Source organism: Engystomops pustulosus, chromosome 7, assembly GCF_040894005.1.
Source record: "Engystomops pustulosus chromosome 7, aEngPut4.maternal, whole genome shotgun sequence".
NCBI classification, from domain to species: domain Eukaryota; kingdom Metazoa; phylum Chordata; class Amphibia; order Anura; family Leptodactylidae; genus Engystomops; species Engystomops pustulosus.
The window spans coordinates 60,782,129-60,804,925 of NC_092417.1; the positions used below are offsets into that span (position 1 = coordinate 60,782,129).

General features: G+C 40.3%; 1 protein-coding gene across 2 annotated transcripts in view; it reads right to left on the bottom strand.

Moving 5' to 3' along the window:
* SAMD4A (sterile alpha motif domain containing 4A) overlaps positions 1-22,797 on the bottom strand; it is a 73,312-nt gene that overhangs the window by 26,306 nt on the left and 24,209 nt on the right. For both annotated transcript variants that reach the window (XM_072116126.1, XM_072116125.1), the window contains exon 3: positions 2,253-2,771. In XM_072116126.1, coding sequence (XP_071972227.1) covers positions 2,253-2,771 — 519 coding nt within the window. The remainder of the gene's footprint in view (positions 1-2,252; positions 2,772-22,797) is intronic.

Genomic DNA, 22,797 nt, shown 5'->3' on the forward strand with positions numbered 1-22,797 from the left:
GTTCCAAGCAACTTAAAAGACGCTGCTTACAGAAAGAAGCTAACATTTTCCATCTTTCTACTGTGTTGCTGTCCTCAGGAGGCCAATATGATTGAAAGTTGTTGAAGAACAGGGAGCAATAAGTTACTGCTTTAATTTTTGGTTGGCACCTCGCAATAAATAAGGGGGGGTTTGGGTTGCTTTTTGGGCACTCGGCTGCTAAAAGGTTTGCCACCACTGGTATATGAGGCAGCATCAAACTTACTGGATCCACCTTAGTGCCCACTACAGGTTACACAAAGGTACTACACTTCATTTAATAAAATGGTTTCATGAGATTGAGTGGCAGTCTTCAATTTGTGACTTTCCACTTCGAGTTGAGCCAAGATTACATGGAACAACCAAAGTAAATGAGAAACCGTTCGCAAGTTATACAGAACATGTATATTCATAATTGTATCATAATATTTTGTAACTATCGTTTTAAGGGTCTGGTAGAGCTTGCAAATGAGGGCTGTCTTCTGCTAGAACTCATCACTAAGGCAGAGCCATGGCCCACCAGAGGATCCATTGGTGTTCCCATCAACCCAAGCTACAATCCAATCTACAGTTCCAGCATCTCCTGAAATCCATCAGGATGTCCTAGGTTTGTCCGCTTTCAGAAAATAATGATTATGTATTGAAAAGTTATTTTCAACATACTAACTGTATTGTTTTTCTAGATCTCTGCTTTCTTGATGTAACCGGGGCAAATTATGGGGAGGGCACTCAATGCCAGGAGAAGCCAGAGCCTCCACCACTGCCTGTCAGGAGAAGCTGCAGCCAAGGGGAGTCCTGTGACTACAGTTGCTCCAGCCCTACACTGCAGTGTGCAGGAGCAGGGCACCGCCGACAGACAAGCAGGGCCCACAGCCCTGGAGGAGCAGAACGATGAAAAAAGACAGAAGTAGTGGACAGAGCTTAGAAGAAGTAAAACGTAAAAAGAGACAGAACTGGACTGGTGTAGAAGAAAGAAATCAAAGCGAAGTTAGAAGATGTGAGGAGGAGGTGTGAACAGGGGTAAAGAGGTGTGAGAAGAAGGAGGAGTAAGGAGGTGTCAAATGGTGTGGAAGCACTGAGTAGGCAGAGGAGCTATAAGCTTTCAGCCAACATGAGGTATATTTTACACCCAGGTGAACATCTCTTACCGTTTAACAACTTAAGGACACATATATATCACAGTGCCGTTAAGGATGCCTGAAGAAGGCTCTCATAGAGCTCTGTACACAGAAAAGAAAATAGAAAAAAGATGGATTTTTGAAGATGGGAAGCAAAAAAATGGAAAAAGGGCATTGGCAGCAAGGGGTTAAAAATATATATCTTTAAGGGGGTCCTCCACCAACCTTAGGGCTCATTCATGCGGCTGTCGAATCAACTTATATCAGTCCGTGAATTTGCACCTGGATATACGTCCCTCATAGGCGGCTATGCTTGTTGTTCCGAGCTGGGGCCACAAAAAAGATAGAGCCTGCTCCAACCACGGTTGTGAGAACGGCCGTGCAGCATTAGGTTGTATAGAAAGGGGAGGCTCCTCCTCTCCAGGCTACGACCAGGCATACGTCCATGTGAATGAAGCCTTAGGCCCGTTCCACACTTGCGGATTAAGGCCCGCTCCACACTTGCGAGTGTGATGCGATGAACTCGCATCACACTCGCAATGCATGCTGCCGGGAATGCACGGCCCGAACGCTGCACCGCGGGAGTGAACTGAGTTCACTCCCACGGTGCATCGTTTGGGCCGTGCGTTCCCGGCAGCATGCGTTGCGAGTGTGATGCGAGTTCATCGCATCACACTCGCAAGTGTGGAGCGGGCCTTAATCCGGCCCTGGATGTTGCACAGCTCATTAGTATCTCAGCGAGTAATCAGAGCTGGTTGATGTAACGAGCCGTACACCTGGGGGACATCACATGACCAGGGAGAGTTTTCTATCCACTGGAAGTAAACAAGGAAACTTACTGTTGAAATGACAGAAAACAGAAAGTATATTGGAAATAACTTTTCATTGCACAAGTTTGCTGAAAGTGGACAACCCCCTTAACTACTAGATTTATGAGCTCATAAGAATCCTTAAATAAGTTTTAGACATGCAAAAATATTGTTATTGTTTCAACCTAAATGTAGATAAATTTAAAATATATCTTATCACATCTATCCAATGCAGATCAGTGTGTTAATTGTTTTTCGTAGGTTTTGATTTTTTTTTTTTTTTTTTATAGGTGCCTTCAAAACTTACTTGTGCTTGTGTTTGTTCCAATAGCATTGATGGTGGTAGGGACAGAGGAAGAGGGGTACAAGGGCAAGTGTCCATTCTCACAGCTCACGTTCTTGTCCTGCCAACTGGAGGAACTGACACAGATCCCAGAGTCACGAGAATTCGGCCAGCCGTTCAGTTTATCATCCGAGTTCTGTCTTTGGTGGTAATAATGCATTTGCCCATAATCCAAAGAGTCTGAGCGACACCGCCCCAGGGTACCAAAATTCCCTGATGTACGATCCTCCAAGTGATTCAGCCACATTGCCAAAGCACTCCTGTCGTCCAGTGACGTGGCCGGGTGTATCAAGGCGTATGACAACAATTGACGGCTTTCTTCTATGTGCTGGTTATGTTCTATTGAGTGAGCCAACAGTTTCGGCAGTAACTTCATGTACTCTACCTTTGCGTCCATGTTCCCAGGCTTTAGTAAAGGCAGGTGGGTTAAAAGCTGAGAGATCACTGTGTCCTTGGATTCTTGTTGCCACTGGTTAATGATTGCTAAAAGAAAACAGGAAAATTTTATTTAGACAACTTTATCGCTTTCAATATTTTAAAATATGTCAATCCGCATTTCATTTTTTTAGAGGCATGGTCAAGTCTAAAATATATTATAACATATACATTCATCAAGAATTTTAGTTCTTATAGTTATACAATAAATCTTACAAAATGTATAAAATATTTTATGCTGTAACAGATGACCCCTGGATGTTGGTAATTTACTGTACCTTAGCCCTAGTCCCATAATAACAGCTATAACAGTTATTAAACGTGTCTGCAGTTAAGCTTTATTGTTAATCCTGGTTCTTATGACAATCCAACATTTTTAAAATCCAATTGTCCAAAGAGACAGAGACAAAAAAAAAAAAATTGTCTGGAGTTACAATTGTAAAATATACAGTTCCGACTTGCATACAAATTCAACTTAAGAACAAACCTACAGAACCTATCTTGTAAGTAACCCGGGGACTGCCTGTATATAGAAGTTGTAGATACACATTATGGGGCACATTTAATAAGCGTCCGACGGACACATTTTCCCCAGGGTTCCTGAATATTTCCTATTTGCCCTGAATTGCACAGCGGTTTTTGCCGCACGTGATCGGACTTTGGCGCATTTCGCTTTCATGCGACACAAATCGGGGGTGTGGCCGTCGGACAACCCGACTGATTCGGACAAGCCGCGGAATTTAAAATTCAAAATTGTGTCGTAAGATCAACACTCACATACACCGGGAAGAAGGTGAACTCCAGCGGACCTGAGCAGGGAAGCGACACATTCAAGAAATAGAAAAACAGAGGGGGCGGGACTAGCACTCCTTGATAAGTGTAGTGAGGGTCAAAGACATACATATAAGACCAATAATAAACTCACAAGAAAAAAAGAAGTTTGCTATGTTTTTGGGTTTTTTTGTGTCGTGGTGTATTATAGTACAAATAAAATTTGTTTACATCTTATTTTGGGTCTTATAGCATACTTCTTTTTTTCTTGTGAGTTTATTAACATTCGAGAAATAGGGCGCACGCTGTAAGTGAATCGTGGAAGCTCCGAATCCTTGTAAGGACGGGTAAGTAAATGTGCTCCTATATCATTTAGCAAAGCTTCAAAAGTCTTGGATCTTTTCTGACATTAAAAGGAACTTATCGTTTTATGTAGGTCTAGATCATTAAACAAACTGTGGCTAAGTAGAAATAATTTAGGGTGGTGTTTTGGCACGGGGTTAAGGAGAATTTTTTCTTTCAGTCGAAAGTCTGACCATACCTTAACATTACTGTGCTGGCCATGGAATTTATGGTATAGTTTTAGTATCCAAGAACAGCAGTGAAGTGTTATTTTGTCATAGTGTAATTTGACTGGTATATGTTCACTATATGTAAAATGTAGGCATTGTAATGGTACGACAGACTAGGACTGCATGTGTTACATTCCTTATTTGTGTATAATGTGACCCGATTCATATTTCATATATCCGCTCATCCCTTCTATAAGGGATTAAAAACTGGCATAAGGCTCCCATCACTTCTTGCCTATTGACGTAGATCTTATACAAAGATCTACTGCAAAGTGGTAGAGCAAGGATTTTTTTGTGGTGATCCAGAGATTTACCAAAAATGTGTGGATGTGATCACAACAGACATCTTCAGGGATAAATATTGACGTATTATACAAATACAACATGTCAAGTGAACACCCACAATGTTGGCTCCAAAATAGCTGAACGGACAGATGGTAATATAATCAACAAAGACTGGCGAAAAGTACAGACAAATCTGGAACGCTAAAAAGATGCAACAACCAGGAGAAGGAGGAGGAATGCAACATTTTCAAGACCTGAGCAATCTGCCTGTAAACAGCTTGTAAGAGACAAGATTCTTTGTATGCAAACCTAACAACAGAGGAATAATGTAAAACTGCTCAGCCCCCAATGCAAAAATCTGTACCAGACCTTCTCCAATGCTAGTATACTCTCTATGGGGAAGAGATGCCTTATGGGCCCCTAAGGCTCCTTGGCCCAGGTGCAATCCACTGCATCCACTCAAGTTATGCCCCCAAACAATCGAAAGAGGGCAGCTTTACCCTAGAATACACAGGCACATCTGGCCTAAAAATATGGGTCAATAAATGCATCAATAAAACATAAATATGTGTCTTTTGCATTATCAGCGGAAGGGCACTTTATCCAAAAATACAACCTTTCACGTGTGTCCATGTGACCAGCCTATCAATGTCTCAGCCATATGACTGAGCTCTCAGTTTAGTAAGGGCCTGCTCTCCACAAACTCCAATAACCCCTTCTAAATTAGATTCGTCAATTTGACTTGGCTGCCGGGTGCCCGAGCTAAATGAAGGATTTTTTTTATAGCATAATAGTTCTCTTTTAACCTGCCAATTCAAATCTCGGCTAAAAACGCAGCTTCCAGATTTTCTCTGTTTTTCTGGTGAGCTCAGGATGGAAAAACACCCACAGACGACAACAAAAACAAGGAAAAGTAGACAAAACTGAGTGACATTCAGTGGAAAACCTCAGTGAGTCACTGGTGAACAAGGCTGGTTTTAAGACGAGTCAGCTTAATATGGTAGCCACGCAAGTACATCAGGTTTTCATAGGTTCATTGAATTCTGCGAACACATACTTATGTCACAATTATAGGCTTTCCCACAAGCACCAGGCTCCACAGTCATTTCTCCCACTATACAACTGCAGTTAAGAGAAGGGGCTCTGAATGGGTACCACTTAAAAATGTACATATTACACTCATATTTACACACACGTGTATATACCTCTATACATAAACAGTTCTTTACTCATACACACATTTCTACACTCGCACACATATAGAGCATATACACATCACATACAGTATATATACACACACACCATATTTACATATATCATATACAGCATGTATACATCACATATGTTATATGCATATATGAGTTATGAAAGAATGCAGGATATGTACCATTCTGTACATATTATCCGGTACATTATATGTCAGTCGGATAAAGGGGACCCCCAACACTGGCTGCGATGGCTGCTACCACTGTAGTTACGCCCCTGGCAAGTACAAGACCCTAAGGGTTTTCCATATTGTACTTATCCATTGTATATAACTCGCCATTAGTCCACACTCTGTACTTTCGGTGACTTCCCGTGTTCTGCTGGCTTCCGATGGATGGAGGGAGGGGAGGGTGTGCCGTCTGTGTGCATACCCTATCCATGATAACCACTCCCATATCCATGGTTCGGAGGGCTTGTAGGGGGTCTTTGGTATGCCCTTCCAACCACTGATATGAGAGAGGTCATTGTAGAGTGGATGTGCATATAGTAATGACAGCATGGCATCCATCTGAAGCCAGCAGGACATGAGACGTCCCAGGTACTACTGATGGCCAGTCTTGTGACCCTCCCAGTGACTACAGGCAAAGTGCAATATGAGAGATACTTGAGTATTGTACTTCCTTGGGTAATGTTCTTTATTATCAGTGGACCACCACTTTAAAGTGGATTGATTTATTTATTGTACTTATTGTATTAGTATCTATTGTTCTTGTTATTCTGAGATCAGTGACAGAGGCCACATGCACACAGTGCACTTGGGTTGGGTTTTGAAACGGAATATATGCATTGGATGAAACTCCTGCCCAAACAGAGATTTATTTTGACAGCAAAGAGTAACAGGTTTTTTTTAAACACCTTCAAGATCCCATGGTCCATCATTGGATTTGCCTTGGAGTTTGCAGGAGAATCCTTTGCAGAACCAGGACATGGTATAACAGGGTCATCATAACCAGGATAAATCTTCATCACTGCATAAATTACCAACATATCTGCATGCTTCAGTGTATTACGGCATATATGTTTACATTCAGACATTTAAAGGCGATGTCCGCTTAGAGGAAGCTAACAGAATGTATAAGAGCATGATGCAGCAGGACACCGGACATTACAATAAGTCCCAAGTCCCGCATAGGTCACATGACCTGCAGATGACCAGAAAATGGGAAACTTTATCACGGTAACTATAATATGGTTGTTATACTTCCCCTGTTAAAATGTCCTATAAGTGCCCACCTCCTTTAAATAAAACACTTATTAGAAGAGGGCAGAGGACCAAATTCAGTGGCCTAGTTCAACTCTTACCTCATCCGTCTTACAATATAGAACTTTAATATCCCACTGGCTAAAGGCCTACATTTACACCAATAAGAAGTCAAACTTACAGGACATTTCTAGATCTCAACTTCCCTATGACTCCCTCAAGGAAGGGAAAGAGTTTGTACAGAGTTGTAAGTGTGCCTTGTTGTAACACTGAGCCGCCTCCAAGCTTTCTACATGTCAGACATAGTGAGGATCCGCACATTCCTCTCCTTCAAATCTTTGGACCTGATCCTACTGAGAAGATATTTTTGGTACACCAATCATGCGCCTGCTAAATCAAGAGGAACAGCCATGCTTCCCTCATCCAATAAGAGGGATATGCTTTCCTGTGTAAAATGTAGTTCAATAAAAAGAGATTTGCATCGGGATGGAGCAGTCAGATATTTGGCAATTTAAAAACAAAAAAGAAGGAAAAGAAGAAACTTTCCCACAGCAGACAACAGTAGTCAGGGGTCAGTACTTACTCCTCTGCCCAGCTGTCTCCCTGTACAGGGAGAAAAAAATAGGATATATATTTCAATGGTCCAGGATTTTTTTTACATTTTCCAAAAATGTTAAACATGGACACAACAATCTCCTACCCATCACATTCTGTATTGAATCTAGTATAAAGCTAAGAGAAGGAGAAAGTAAGGGCTCTGCTTTAGTCCCAAGCCTGACAAAACAACTGCTAAAAATGGCTGCCATCTTCAGGAGCAAGAATTGTAGATCAGTAGAAGATACAGGCTGCGAAAAAATACATACATACCATGATAAAGGGTGATAATACCATCTGAAACGCATAGACCTAGGATGTTTTTACTGGATATGCAAGTTTGAAAAAGCAGTTTTTCTCAGCCTTTCCATTTGGTTTGGCCAGTAAGGCCTGAGCCACATATGATAAAGATTACTGTAGGTTAGCGCTTGCAGGTTTGCAGCATTTTATACTTGCAGTAAAGTTGATGAACACACATACTTCTACCAGAGACTTGAGCTACAGGTTGTTAACTTGAAGCATATCCATTTATGCTGCCAATTTTCCTAATCGATTTCAACCTTGACAATGAATTTTGCAGTTTAGAAAATGCGGGATGTTTACAAAATAAACCCCTTTTTAACCCCTTACTTTACAAATGTACTCAGTTTTATTGCTATTTTAGCTCAGTGATGGTCAGTGTAAAATTCCGGAGTGTGGGCAGAGAATCTTTAAGCAGACACTGGGTAATTCCTCTAGTGCTGTTTGCTGACAATGTGCCAAGATTATCATGGTTCAGGGTTTACCTACACTTTTTAGCTTTTCAACATTCTACTAGTATCTGACACAGAAAAAGAAATGAGAGAGCAGAGAAAGTGATCCAGGAGATGGATATAAAACACAATGATTCTCTCAGCTCTGCTAACTCACCTATAACACACAGTCAGGTCTGCTACATGCCGGGTAAAGACCTTATTTCTCCTGTACCTAGTACAGCAAGTCTCTGCACGCTGCTGGCAGGAAGTCCCTGTTTCTGGGCTGGTCTTATAAAGCAGGGGGAGGAGCAGGAGGCAGAGGGCACTGCAGTGTGCATTCAAGATAAGTTATTTATGAGAATTATCTGACCATAGTCAGGGGATTTACGGTAGGATCCAGGGGCAACGAAAATTGTACACACCAGGACTGAGAGGGACAGGTTGGAATTATAATCTATGAAATGCTATATTTTTGTCAATAACAGAGAACATGTTATTTTGCTATACCGATTCAATTTATAAATCTTGTCTTCATGGGAATACCCTTCTTAATTTTCTAAATTGACAATGCAAGCATAGAATACACTACACAATTTACCTGCAAACATTTTGTAAAGTTTTGCTGTAGGTGGCCCTGGCCTTAAGATCGAGCTTGACCACTTGAAGGATACATTACCACTTGAAGGATACATACATTACGTGTTACACAGGAACAAACTTTAGTTAAAGGAAATATTGAGCTTGGTAAAAACAGAAAAAACGAATCAAAATACAAAACAAAAAACAATAAGGCCTAGTTATCCTGATGCAGCTTGCAGTTACTACACTGATTATTGGGCCTGAGCAACACAGGAAGAGAAGTCACCAGGAAAACAGAAAGTGACCCATGGTCCGAAAAGGTGACTTATTTGCTGAAGGTTATGGAATTACAGGCACAGGTCTGAAAAGCAGAAGTACCAGAGCAACGTGAAAACCGGGAACTAAAGCGTTTTTTTTTTTAACGAAACGAGTCTGCAAACACCTGAAACACTTCAGCAGATTCCATTTATGTGTTGGATATTTCATTTTAAACTTATATTGAATAAAACTAGAGAATTTTAACCTCAGTACCAATAAATCCTTTTTAATGTTCGTGATTTTTTTTTCCTTTCCCATCCAAGGTCCCCTGGGAGTTTTTCATTTTTCTTTAAAACCCCTTTATGTCCTAAAATAATAGATGTAAAATGAAACCAAAATTTTTTTACATGTTAAATGTAATCTAAAATTAAGCATTACGAACCAGCGACTAATATCAAGTTTAAAAATATGAGCCTAAAATGCTATGAGGGGGTATTACCAGAGCCCCTCTGTGCTCTAGCTTCACAGGCTTTTACACCCTCCTCCCTCTCCCTTCGTTTGCTGTAATCTCAGACAGTGGTAGGTGCTCCTGCACACTAAAAGCCTGCAAAGCTACATCAGGATGGGGCTCTGGTAATACCCCCAAAGCACTTTAAGCTCATGAGCATAAATTTTAAAAGTTGAAGGAGGGAGGCCATGGATACCATATGTAAGAAGAAGATATTATTATTATAAATAATAATAATATATTATAGGGTCTGGATCTATCAGTAAGTGCCCCTGGTTTATCATGCCCAATTTTGATGGTAGATTTGCTTTAACGAATAATTTCTGTTAAAAAAAAAAAAAAAAAAGACATAAAAGTAAATGTTGGCTGCTAGTTTGTTACAACTTCTTAATAAAAAATTTCAAAAATTATTATTTTTTTTAAACCTTGCCTATTTTAGTTGTGTACAGGGTACAGGTCCCGAGTCTTAAGGGACAAGTAATAAGCTTCATGCCCACTAGGCTTCAAGCCATTTTTAGTATGAAAATACTAGAAATATTATTTTAACATAATTTTGGGGCCTATTTACACCTCTTATTTACAATGAAATACTGTATGTCCTTCTGTCCTCCCAGCACTTTCAACTTGTAGATTCCTTCCCCCACTAGGCAAAGCTATGATTATCTTCAATTTTAGAGAATGATCAACATTTGGAAAACCTCAATTGTTACTTGTTTTTCACATCCATTCTTTCCTCAGAACAAATAAATGTTTGAAGCAACATTTTCCACGGAAAAGGCGGTATGAAAGTTGAAATGGTAATTTATTTTCAGCCTCTATTCTCTAGTGTATTACATCCAAATCACCGCCTCTAGTATCTCACAGCGTAAGAATGTGCTGGCACACCACACACGCAGGACTTAAGAATGCAGAGTTTCCGTACAGCCTCGCAGGATCCCAAATGACGCTGGTCAGCCACATTCTTTTAATTTTAGATCACAATTCCACTTATAATTGAGATACAACGGAAATGGATTAGTAAGGTCAGCATTCTGGGAGAGGCTGTGTCAAGTGCAGGCAACATTAGTTGATTTTACACATTTTTAGACAGTGCGGTCTTGTAATCGAAATAAGAATTTGTAAAGTATAATCTGGCAGAAATAATATCCATAATGTAAAAACAGTTGTTCAAGTTTAATATCAATTTCTGACTCCATAATCATTTAAGTAGGGCTCAGCGCCATATTCTTGTACATGACCGATTCTGTAACTAAGAGATGATCGTGTACTTTGATGGCTTGATCTGGAAATATTGCTAAGCAACATCCTATAGCAACGCTTAATAGGGAAAGCTGCGTTGTTATAGCAACCAAATGCTACTTCTTCTGCAGGAGAGTCCACTGGTCCCTCGTCAGACAGCGACCCACAAACAGAAAATGACACGTCCCGATCGCTTGCAACGGAATGCATAAAAGCAAAAAAAAAAAAAAAGACGCAATAAAAAAAGAAAGTGGGAAAAAAATACACACACACAAAATGCAATGACATTCCGGTCTTTGGATACAGACATAGTGGATAATCTAATGATTCACTAATGAATTGCAACCCAAAAAACAAGAGCTATGTGTTGCAGATGACTGTACCTCCTAAAGCTCCCCAAAGGGACGGCAGAAGTGCTCACGGGCTCCCCAAAGGGGCGGCAACATGGCACAAATGCTCAAAATAAGATAAATGGTATGAAAACTTTACACCGAACCCCAGAAGCTTTATTTAGCATGCTCCTAAAACAAAAATAGAGGTTTCTGTAGTGCCTTTGTATGGCCAACATTTTTCCAAACCATGATGTAAGAAGGAAGGAAAAGTATAGAACTAGGAAGAAATTCTTCACAAGAGCAATTCCATTTTTATCCATAAAGCAGGGATGGGTTGCAGCTGTTAATGAAATATATTTCCCATGATTCATAAGAACATTTGTAGTCCTGCAATGTCAGCGGCAGCCTGGACTGGAAGAAGTCTATTGGGAGATTCTTTTAAAATAGACCCATACAAAAACAGGAGCGTAGCTATAGAGGATTCAGTGCCAGAAGTTACACCCTCATAAGAGGGTACCAGGATTATGACTGGCACGTGGTAGGTGAGGGCACATTGTTGAAGAATGGCAAGAATATTTAAGTTAACCATCAACAGATATCTGGAAATACTATACAAATACTAATTAACCCTATAGTGCTGTTACATCCTATCCAGAGTTCCAGAATCACATTGCAAGATGCTAAGGAAAGACAATATTCCCTGCCAATGCCAAGATTTGAACCATAGTGTCATTCATATAAAGCCATATTTTCAAAGTGTAATTTCATACATTGTTAAGAAACTGTGGTCACATGTGGAAAAACTAGGGCCCCATCATCATCTCCATCTCTGAAGTCCTTCAGAGATAGGGCTGGTAAGATCCCTATTTGCTTAAATTCCTTCATAAAAACAGACAGTTAACCAATGTCACTGATGAGGGTTGTGCACAAGTCAAAATACATGATGTGCATCATGTGACAGTGCCGCTCCTAACCATGGGCTGGATTTGGTATTGCAGCAGGCTTAATTAATTAGCTGCCTTACTACACCCGAGACAAGCGTGACCATTTGCTAATCCTGTACAACCTTTTTGACACATTCATGTACACGAGGCCCAAGACCCAGCAAACTTTTTCTACTAAGGCACATTTTCCTTGCTACCAACTGAGACACTTCATACCTAGTTTTAAAAATAAACTGAGTTGACTAGCTTAAGTACATAGCAACTATTTATAGTACATTCATTCAGGTTACGGATTGCCTACCAACGCATTTCTACACAGCTGTGGAAATTAGATTTAGGATCAACCTAAAGATGGATTTCGAGTCAATTTCACCATTGGGTATATAAAAAAGATTATATGCACTCAGTAACATTTGCCTTTTGAGGTTAAGCAGACCATAATGTGTGCACAGCCCCCTTCATCCCAAGAATCCAACGGGACATCACAGGAAGTCCAGAGTCTTGCTGTTATGCAGTCACATGACCCATGAAAGTTCATCAGGGCAAGTATTATATGGGTGACCCTTAAAGTTCCAATAAGTGGCTACCCCTTTAAAAGTAGGGTAGCGGTATAGGAGTGCTTAAAAGGGAACCTGTAATCAGGAGACATTTTTAGCACTCCCCCAGTCCTCACAGAGCATAGTACATACACTGCCAAAGTGTTTTTGTTTAAAAAAAAAAGGTTTTACAGAAAAAAAAGATATGTTATATTGTACCTTTCATTAGCATCTGCTGTGTGATTAGGCAGTTGCCAATTGGGAGTGGCTGGAAAGGAGCAGTCCCCCCCCCCCCACCCTTGGGATTCTGCTTCTCCATGTGTCCTTTACAAATACATGAAAACATCCATCACTTGGCTTAGCGACGCCCCCAGCTCCTCTACAGCCAATCCCGAGTGAGGGGAGTTATTCATATATTTGAAAAGGTCACATGTTTCCCAAGGGTGGGCGGGAACTGCTCCTTTCCAGCCCCTCCCAATTGGCAACTGCCTAGTCACACAGCAGATGCTAATGAAAGGTACAATATAACATCTTTTTTTCTGTAAAACCTATTTTTTTATACAAAAACACTTTGGCAGTGTATGTACTATGCTCTGTGGGGACTGGGGGAGTGCTAAAAATGGGTCTCCTGGTGACAGGTTCCCTTTAAAGAATGATCCAGGTACAGACAGCATACAAAGAAATCAACAACTCATTCTTATAGAGCTTACCATAATACAGGCGGTCCCCTACTTAAGAACACCTGACTTGCATAAGACCCCTAGTTACAAACGGACCTCTGGATGTTGGTAATTTACTGTACTTTAGTCCTAGGCTACAATATACAGCTGTAACAGTTATCACAGGTGTCTGAAATTAAGCTTTATTGTTAATCCTGGTTCTTATGACAAGGGGTTACAATGATAAAATATACATTGTAATCCCCGCCTGAACTTTTTTGGTCTCTGTGACAATTGGATTTTAAAAATGTTGGACTGCCATAAGAATCAGGATTAACAATAAATCTTAATTACAGACACCTCGTAACTGTTACAGGTGATTATTGTAGCCTAGGACTAAAGTACAATAAATTAGCAATATCCAGTGGTCCGTTTGTAACTAGGGGTCGTATGTAAGTCGAGTGTTCTTAAGTAGGGGACTGCCTGTATTATAAACAGACAATTAACCTGTAGACCAATTAGTACCAAAACACTTGTAGAGGCTCAGAAAAACAACCAGGTCCTGGCCCTAAATTTGGACACCTAGGACAAGGCACAGTGGCTTGTTGATGCTACACTTTATTTATGTGCATCACTAGGCATGGAGAAGTTGGTATCACACAAGACCAATGCTAATCTACAAGATAGGAGGCTGGCAATACCATAAGGGGTCATGGAAGTTGTATGTATGTATTGTGCAAATCTTCTTCGGTCATACCAAATTAGCATCAAAGCTGTGAAACGAATTCATTTGGGTTAAGCTGATATGTACCCCGCTTTCTGCATATATTTTTGAAAACCCAAAGTGTTGCACAACAGTCATATTTGGACCATGGAATACTACTTTCTCACTAGTAGCAGGAGCATGGACCAAGTTCAAGTTTTACAAACTATTGTTTCAACCAGGCAGAGAGTAATAAATAAGACAGTCATAAATTATGATTTCCTGATAGGTTTTCCTTGTTCTCCAAGAGGAGTTTACACTCCTGTTCCTGGATATCCAATTCTAAAGTAGCCTTCCTGTTCCAGCCAGTTTGCTCTCAGTTTAGACTTTCACATATCATGAAGGTTATGTCTAGTAATAGTAGAATATCTTATAGCAGATCTTTCAAACAAATTTTCACTTGAACCCACAGGGGTCTTGTAGTTCCCGAATTTATTAGTATTACTTTATGAACGTATACACTTCTTTACAGTTAATCGAGCTGGCTAATAGTTACATTTTACAATATTACTATTATAATCAGCCTTTGGAGGGTAACCACAAAGAATGTATTGTCCAATAAGGTAAGACACCAGCATGGCCAATATGTGAATCCACAGCAGCCAACAGTCACAGTGCATGCCCCCACGCAGTAGCCTCACAGTCTTTTCTGAAGCCCACTCATTATTAGGGGCTATTTTACAGTGGATTACTGAAAAAAAGGCATGAGCCCTCTCACTTACAATGGCCCCTGTCTGTGGTCGCCATCTTTAAGCAGAATGGAAAAGAAAAACAAACTTATGGCCTATTCAGACAGGTGTGCTCATTGAGTTGATGCAAAAAAATGTGGACATGAGATATCTGTATGTAGACCATATTGTGTCTGCATCAGTGTTTCTTTTTTTTCATCTATTTTCTTCCCTGCCCAGTTGGTTGCCTAGCACTATCTGAGAAAAAGTGAACCACATACTGAGGTGGATGGCACACAAATTACTTTTATGCAGATAGCATACTGATAAAAAATAAAAAAAATAATAAAAAAGGGGCCCTCTGAATGAGCCTTTACTTACCTTTCCGTGCTCCCTTGAAGCTTGAGCAGCAGTCTTCTTCTCCTCTCTGCAGTGTCTGCATGCAACTCGGATGTCATCACGTAGCATCTGCTGTCTTAAGAACCGCATACAGAACCCGCATAGAAGAGAAGAGGACTACTGCAGAAGCTTTGGTGGAGCAGGGAAAGGCACGTATCAGAGGAGGATAGGCCAGATAACACAAGGTTACAGTACAATAAGGAATGAAAAGTACAATGGTTACAATAAGTAAATTACAACAAGTGACTGGTAACACCAAGACATCAGAGAAGTACCTATGTGCAACAGTATGACATAGTAAAAGATTTAGCATCGGATTCATGTTCAAATGACAGGGGAAATATATCTCAAAGGAAAGGTAATTCAATGTTCCGATTAGGGCCTTTCCAAAAACTACACCATGGAACCCACAGCTTTGGAAATTGGGCGCAGCACCTTTTCTGCCCAGCTCTAGACTTGCTAGACATCATTTGGAGGATTTCCACGTTGCATTTGGCTAACAGTTTGACACCTGTAACCGATAGGAAACAAGTTCACTGTAAAACCCACTCTACCAATTGTACAATTGCCCGACTATGGCAAACTGCTTCAATGCAGCAAAAAGTTTGATAATTAATACAAGATTGATGGGGTTCTGACATCCATGCTTCCCGCCTATAAGCCAGTTCCAGTCTCTGGCTGGAGAGCAGTTCATCAGTTAGGAGTAGGATATCCAGTTTATAGACACCTGAGATGAAAATGTCCTTTTACACCAAGGAAGCCCCACTCTCAACACCCAGTCTTAACCAACTCTACTGCTGATTGATAGATTTCAGTTTGGGGTCCTGGTGAATCATTGTACCAGTGTACAACACATAGTCATGGATATCTACAGGAGTTGTGGCTCAGCTCTCACAGAAATATTTGTTGTGACCCTTATGATAGTAATAGCTCCTTCTTCCTGCACTTTATATGTGCCATGTCTTTTTTTTCTCAGAGTAACAGCAAAACAGGAGCTGATGTGATATATCGTACACTTTTCTAATATACATGATTTTAAAAGATTTGGCACTCACGTCTTTATGACATCAGTGTAGCAGTGAGTCTCCATAGGGTAAGTTGTTTTATGCTTAGTATGTAGCGGTCTATTGTGTAGTCATCTCTACCAATATAACAAAAGGTATGCGTGTAGATTTCTAGATTCCATTCTATAAACACAATTTTTTTTAAAAATCAACCAAAAAACAGCTACGTCCTGATTGTCTCATAGGCAGAAGACAATAATTGACAAAATGGCCCGATAACCCCAGCTCTCTCTTATCCTTACCCATTCCCATGTATTCATTTTCCCCTTGGCATTATAATAAACAGTTCTACGGTCTATAAGTACAGATGATACACTAGGACTCAGAGTATAAACACCAATGTTGTAAGGAGTCCTGCAAAAGTAATCACTCCCTAATAGCATCATAGCAAATTAGGTTAGAAAAAGACATCAGTCCATCAAGCCCAATCTATTAAAGGATACAGTGTTAATCGAGAGGTAGTCAAAAAAAAAAAAATCCTTCCTGATTGCAATATGGCAGACTGAATAACTCCCTTGACCAAAAGAAATTACTTACAAAAAGTTCACTTCCCATAAGATGTGATTTTGCAATCCAGAAAGGCATCTGGCACCCATGTTTAAATTATCAGCCTTTACAATATCTTGTGGCAGAGAGTTCCACAGTCTCACTGCTATCACCGTAAAGAATCAGTCTTTCCCTTTACGAACTGTATATCTTCTTTAGATTATGTATTCCTCTACGCCTCATATCCCTACATCAAGTAGAACATTTTTTAGTAGCTACTATTTTAGCTTTATATGTATCACTGCTTTCATTTGAACAGATATCAGAGTAAATTTTGGAAGGAAATGAGGAATTCCTGCACTTAGAGGTACCTTTGGACTTGGTACAACATCCACAGAGCATACCCATGTACCAGTAAAAGTCATAAGAACAGTCAGTGTCTGCCTGCTACCTGGAACAGTCACCTATGAAGTGATGAACTTGTTTTTCCAGAGAGGAAGGGGAGATGGATTTCCGCTGTTTTTCATCCTCAAAAGGAGCACAGTTTTCCTGATTCCTCAAATGGAAAAACAACTTTTACCAGCAGTGGAACCAGCTCCTTACACTTTCCACCAGCAAAATGTAATACTGTAAACCACTGTATGGTATTGCAACATTCCTGATTCATATAGCTATTTAAAAGGGGTATTCCCACAAAGACTAGTTTCTTATATATACTCAAGATAACAAAATAACACATAATTCACTGTTATTAGCAAAGAATACAGCATATCACAGCTAAAAGGCAAACCTGTCTCTAGCAGTGCTGGTGTACACAACTTCAGTTGCCCCTAGACATGAACCTGTAACTTGTCTTTAGGGTTGGGGACCCTATCTTGGATTCCTGTGCGACTCCGTGCTGCTGAGATTACGGTCTCTCTGCTCGGTGCCTTTAGCCACACCCCCTGCAGTCTAGCCTGGAGCTCACACGGACACTCACGGATTCACTTCCTGCCAGCACATTGTGAGGAAAGAGAAGCTGCAAGCTACAAACTCCAGGCAGATAAGAGTTTGGCTCCCCCCGGATAACTTACCTGTGAGAACATATATAGCAGTGCTGACAGTGTAAAAGTCTCCCTCTGTCATGCCTTTGTGTAACAGGTATCTTATCTCTGATCTTTCCCATCTCTTTCTATGTGTCAGTGTCAATGTCAGAAGCCAGATGGGATTTTACACTGACCATCCTAGGAAGTGATAGGAGCTAAACAGCAATAAAGTAACATTGTAAAGTAAGGGGTTAAAATTATCTGTGTGTTAGCATCACTAGGGGGTCGAGATGTGAAAATTTTCTTTCGTGAGAAAATCCCTTTACTTAGAACTTAAAGGGTGGGCATTTCCTTACAAAATAGTTTTTACAACTCCAATGACTACAAAATGAAAAAATTAAGAAACATCATAAAAAGTCTTAATTAAAAATCCAGGCAAGCCCAAATATCCCCATGTTAACAGACAACAACCAACCATGTTTTGTGTCATCCTGACATCAAAAATACTCCCTATACTAATCTCACAAATTGGCGGAAAAACAGGATTGAGTCACACTAACAAATGAAAACCACATGCCTAGTCTGCAGTCAAACACCCAAGACCTGATAACTAAAGTATTTGTCTGGGTCTATTAACTTATGATCCATTGTTGGCTTTCAATACAGTCTCTTCATTCTGTTGATCAATGGTGGTCCCAAGTGGTAAAGGTTTAAATGGATCCCGCAAAGATGAGATACTATTGACTCTTGTCCAACAACTTATCAAAGATCAACTTAAAGGACATCTACCAGCAGGTTCACTGATTGTAGATGTCCAAACTTATCTGTCGTTCTTTATTCTAGGGGATGACAACATCTTTATTCTTTTCAGGGACATGCGGATTGAGGTAGAAAAACATGTAGATGAGCCGCAGGTGATCCAGCTATGTCACCGGACCATAACCCCCCACTCTGTACTTTGCAGCCTGATCTTGGCAGTCACTCAAGCCAAAGTCACGATCACCAGGCGGCACCCGGCGGTGATTTATATGCTACATATTGTTATGGTTCAATCAAGGCTTATTAGATAAAAGATAAAATATACAAACATTTATAGAAACACACACATCTAATAGTACAATTAAAGAAAACAATTAGAATAAGGACACTAAGGTCAAACAAGCATTTGCCTACAAAATTTTGCTAAGGGCCAAGTAACCAAGTAAGCATATGAAAGCTGTTACCTCAAAAGGCCTATTCATGCAAGAATGAGACATGGCAAAAACGAGAAGTAAATGGCTGGGGAAAGATAAACGTGGAATAGTACATTTTCAACCCCAATCTGGATGTTCCTGAAGATAATTAAGACATTTCCATCCCCTTAGAATAAAGAATAAGCAGAAGAGTTAGGATATCTATCATCAGTAAAGCGGATGGCAGATTTCTTTTTAAAAAGAAAAAGCTACTGTAGTTAAAAAACACAGAGATAAAAAGTTACATGGATGAACATGTCCACCTGTTATCAACGCACTTTATAAAAGAAACCAGGACAAAAGTCCAGGTTCAAGGAAGAGGTCAAGGGAGACATCTATGGCTGGTCTATTTTTAATGATATTACAAATGTGTCGCCAGTCATGTGCATTGGCCACACAGTTCTACTTTCCTATCAAGTTCAACAACAAAAATGTCCATGTAGCAAGGACACGTGAATGTCTCTCCATGACATAGCCAAAAATACCGCTGGGGATCTAATTATGAATGACAGAATAAAACCTTTGTTTATACAGCTCAGCCTTGCTAGTTTTTTAGAATAGCTTTCACAAAGTACATTTTTCCCTTAGAAGAAAAGTTCACTTTCAAAGAATTTTTTATTTTACTATTCAACCCAATTTTACTTTAAAAGTTACACCCGTTCTAAACATGAAGTCTGCATATGTGCATTCTGAATCTATATAATAATGGGATCATTTTACTGTAGAAGGTCCCAGGTGTAGGTTGGTGGAGCATAACATGCTTCAGAAGAGACGTGCGCAAGTTCAGAAAGTTCTGGAGGGGGATATGCCCTGGGTACAATAAGGACATGGGATCATGGGTTCCCAACAACAGGCAACAAGAGGAGCAGCCATGTTACCATGCAAACAGCTGCTGCCTGATACACAGAGCACCTCTGTCAGAAGCAATCAGCCACCTTATTCATCTGGTAGGGGTTCTCCGAATGTTGGGCGAGGGTGATCGCTTTCTGTGCTTGGCAGCTGCCCAACACAAGTCCTGACATACACAGCACTATTGTCAGATAAATAGTCCTGATAGAGGATCAATATCAGATTGGCAGCGGTTTAAAAAGAAATGTGCTGCGCTCTCTTCCCTGCTTACCAAGCACTGGCCCATACAATGCACAGTAGATTCAGTCATTTATTTGGAGGAGACCAAAAGTCATGTGATGAATGACTTACATCAGTGGCATCGGCAATTTAAAGGAAAAAAACCTGTAAATAAAAACATTAATATAACTGGATGAAAATAGCTGCTCCATTCTAGAAGAGCGAATGTGTGACTGCAAAGGTTGCTATGAAATCCCTTTAACTATGACACTTCTTCACATCAAATTACACTGTATTTAAAAAGGGGATATACAGAATCAGAAAAACATGGCTTCCTTAATTCCGTTATTTATATAGCGCCAACATTTTAAGAAACACTACACAGAGCTTGCCAAATCGGCCTTGTTACTCTGGGGTTGTTTCATACTTGTGCTGCATCTGACCACACCATCAGCTTTAGAGAAGCAATTCCAACATCAATTCTAGAAAGTCGCTTCAAACCGGAACCGGATCAAATACATGAGCGCACACACATACGAAAGTCCCTGCAGACTGCCGCATCACCCGCATGGTTGCTCTGGATTTTAACTTGTGCAGTTCCCTCATAGAGGAAGGGTGTGCTTGTTTTTGTATTTTCTTTGCTGAGTAAAGCGTTCCTTCAGAACTCGCCAGACACTGGATACAAAGCTGTCCTGTTCTCTTCATGCACCTTGCTACATGAATATTCCTTTTCACCAGTTCTGGTGAGCACCGGAATAACTACAGTAGACAAGATAAAATCCTTGCTGAAGAAACGGCACATTAAAGATTTCCAAATCACAGATACATTAGTACACAGCTATTTTCCCCATCTTCCCACCAGTAATGGCATGGAAGAATAGGATATTTTGCTTTAGTTTATTTAGGCCATTCAGTAAGGCCTAACAAATAAGGATAAAAAGAGAAAGGGTATAACGGAAAGCTCAGCATCTCTTCTGTGTTTTTCACCAACTCTTGGTTTCCTCTTACAAATACTGATACAAAATACTGACCGTGTGAAGGATGGGATAGAGCTCTCTATACTAACAATGCTATTCTTGATATCCCTCAGGGCTAAAGTGTGTGTGGCTCCTTGTGGTTGCTTTTCCCTCTCTCATCTTCATGTATAAGAGGGACATGTGCAGGGGTCGGGCTAGTAACATGGGTGGTACAAGTGGTGAGCACATGCTTTAATACCGTGCACAGCAGTGACTCAACCTCTTCATCGGTTTTCCCTCCCTCCCTCCATTTTTTTTTTTTTTTAACCTTTTATTAGTTTACTTTTGGTACAGCGGGCGGTTTTTAAGGGGTAACACTGCTTCACATGCCCTTAGATAAGGCAGGCACAACAGGGTGTTATCAGATGGTATTTAATGTGGAATGGTTAAAACTGTGTGCATATTCAAATAAAGAAATTATTTATGGTTTCGATAAAGCTGTGTCCGACCTAGAGTTAACCCACAATTTAAAATGGTTAAGCAATGGTTTTCTGTGTGGTTATTTATATTCAAACTATGCCTTATTAAAGGGGCTAATCCTGCTCTGTGTTAAAGAGCATTTATTATTTGAGGAGTCATAGAAAACTAAGGGTGATGCAAAATAAGGCCCCACTTTTTATAAAGTGATGGCATATCTTATCAAAGTAACAGCATTTTAGAAGGTGGGAAGCCTTTGGATCCCTCTATAAAGGGATGCTAGAATAAATGGCAACAATTTGGGTTTGAATAGAGTTTTCAAAAGAAAAGGTTAAAATTGGCGCCATTTAGAGATAGGTTTCCGTCACCACAAAAGTAAGACATGCACCAATATCCCATTGGGTTAAAAAGCCACTTGCCTAAAAATTTTGAAAAACGCAAAATGCTTGAGACAAAAGGAAAATTTACTATAATGCATCCAAACCAACTGTGTGTGGCCCTAGTGACACCATTATGGAATGCTAGTCAAGTAGGCAGCTGCTAAAATAATAGCCGGTTTAGGGGAGGGGACCAGGGGAGAGTTGGCCAACATCCTCTGTCCACCCTTTGATGAGATTCCTACCATTGATATCGTTTCGAGAAGAATAGAGAGCAGGTTCAGTCAATGCTATACTATTGTTGGATACCCAAAATACCAAATCCATCCCTGGCTGGAAAGAACAGTTTGAAGCAATACAATCGGGATCTCTACAGGCCGCAAGTCTAGTTGGACATGCCTATGGTAGAGTAGTAGACACGCTCAACTGCAAAATATATGGTTTGCATTTCAATACTCAAAAGGATATAGCTACATGGATATAAAGTATAAATAGATGAGAAAATGCCACATCTTCCTCAGGAGAAAGTATCAAAAACAACAGTGCCTAAATATTGTTTACCATTGTGTCCACTCCAGGTTTCAGTAGGCCCCTGGGTGACTAAGCCACAGTGAACTCACATGGCAGCATTAAAAATTCAGAAATTAAAAAACAAAGTCTCCTTAAAATATTCACTAGTTTATCATCCCAAACAGCCCCCTTATGAGTCATTAGATACAGCTTCCTTCACCCCCATGGATTCCTTATGCACAGCCTCAAGTGGGCTCCCCCAGCAGCTCTAGACCTGACACTTGCCTAGGTACGCCCAGTGTTGGCGCCGGCCCTACCCTGAGCCATAAAGACGTGGACTGCACAAAGCTTCATAAGATGTGAACTAGTATTTAGGACAAAAACATTGAAAGCTGATGTTTAAATGCTCCATAGTTAAGGAAAACCTACAGACCGGCATTAATGAAAATGGGAGTAACTGGGCAATTCCATCCACAAAGGAGACCCGTGCTGGTATAACGAGTGTAATAAGTTCATATACAAATGTGTATATACTGTGGAAGTTATAGAAAAAATTGCATTAAAAAAGGTT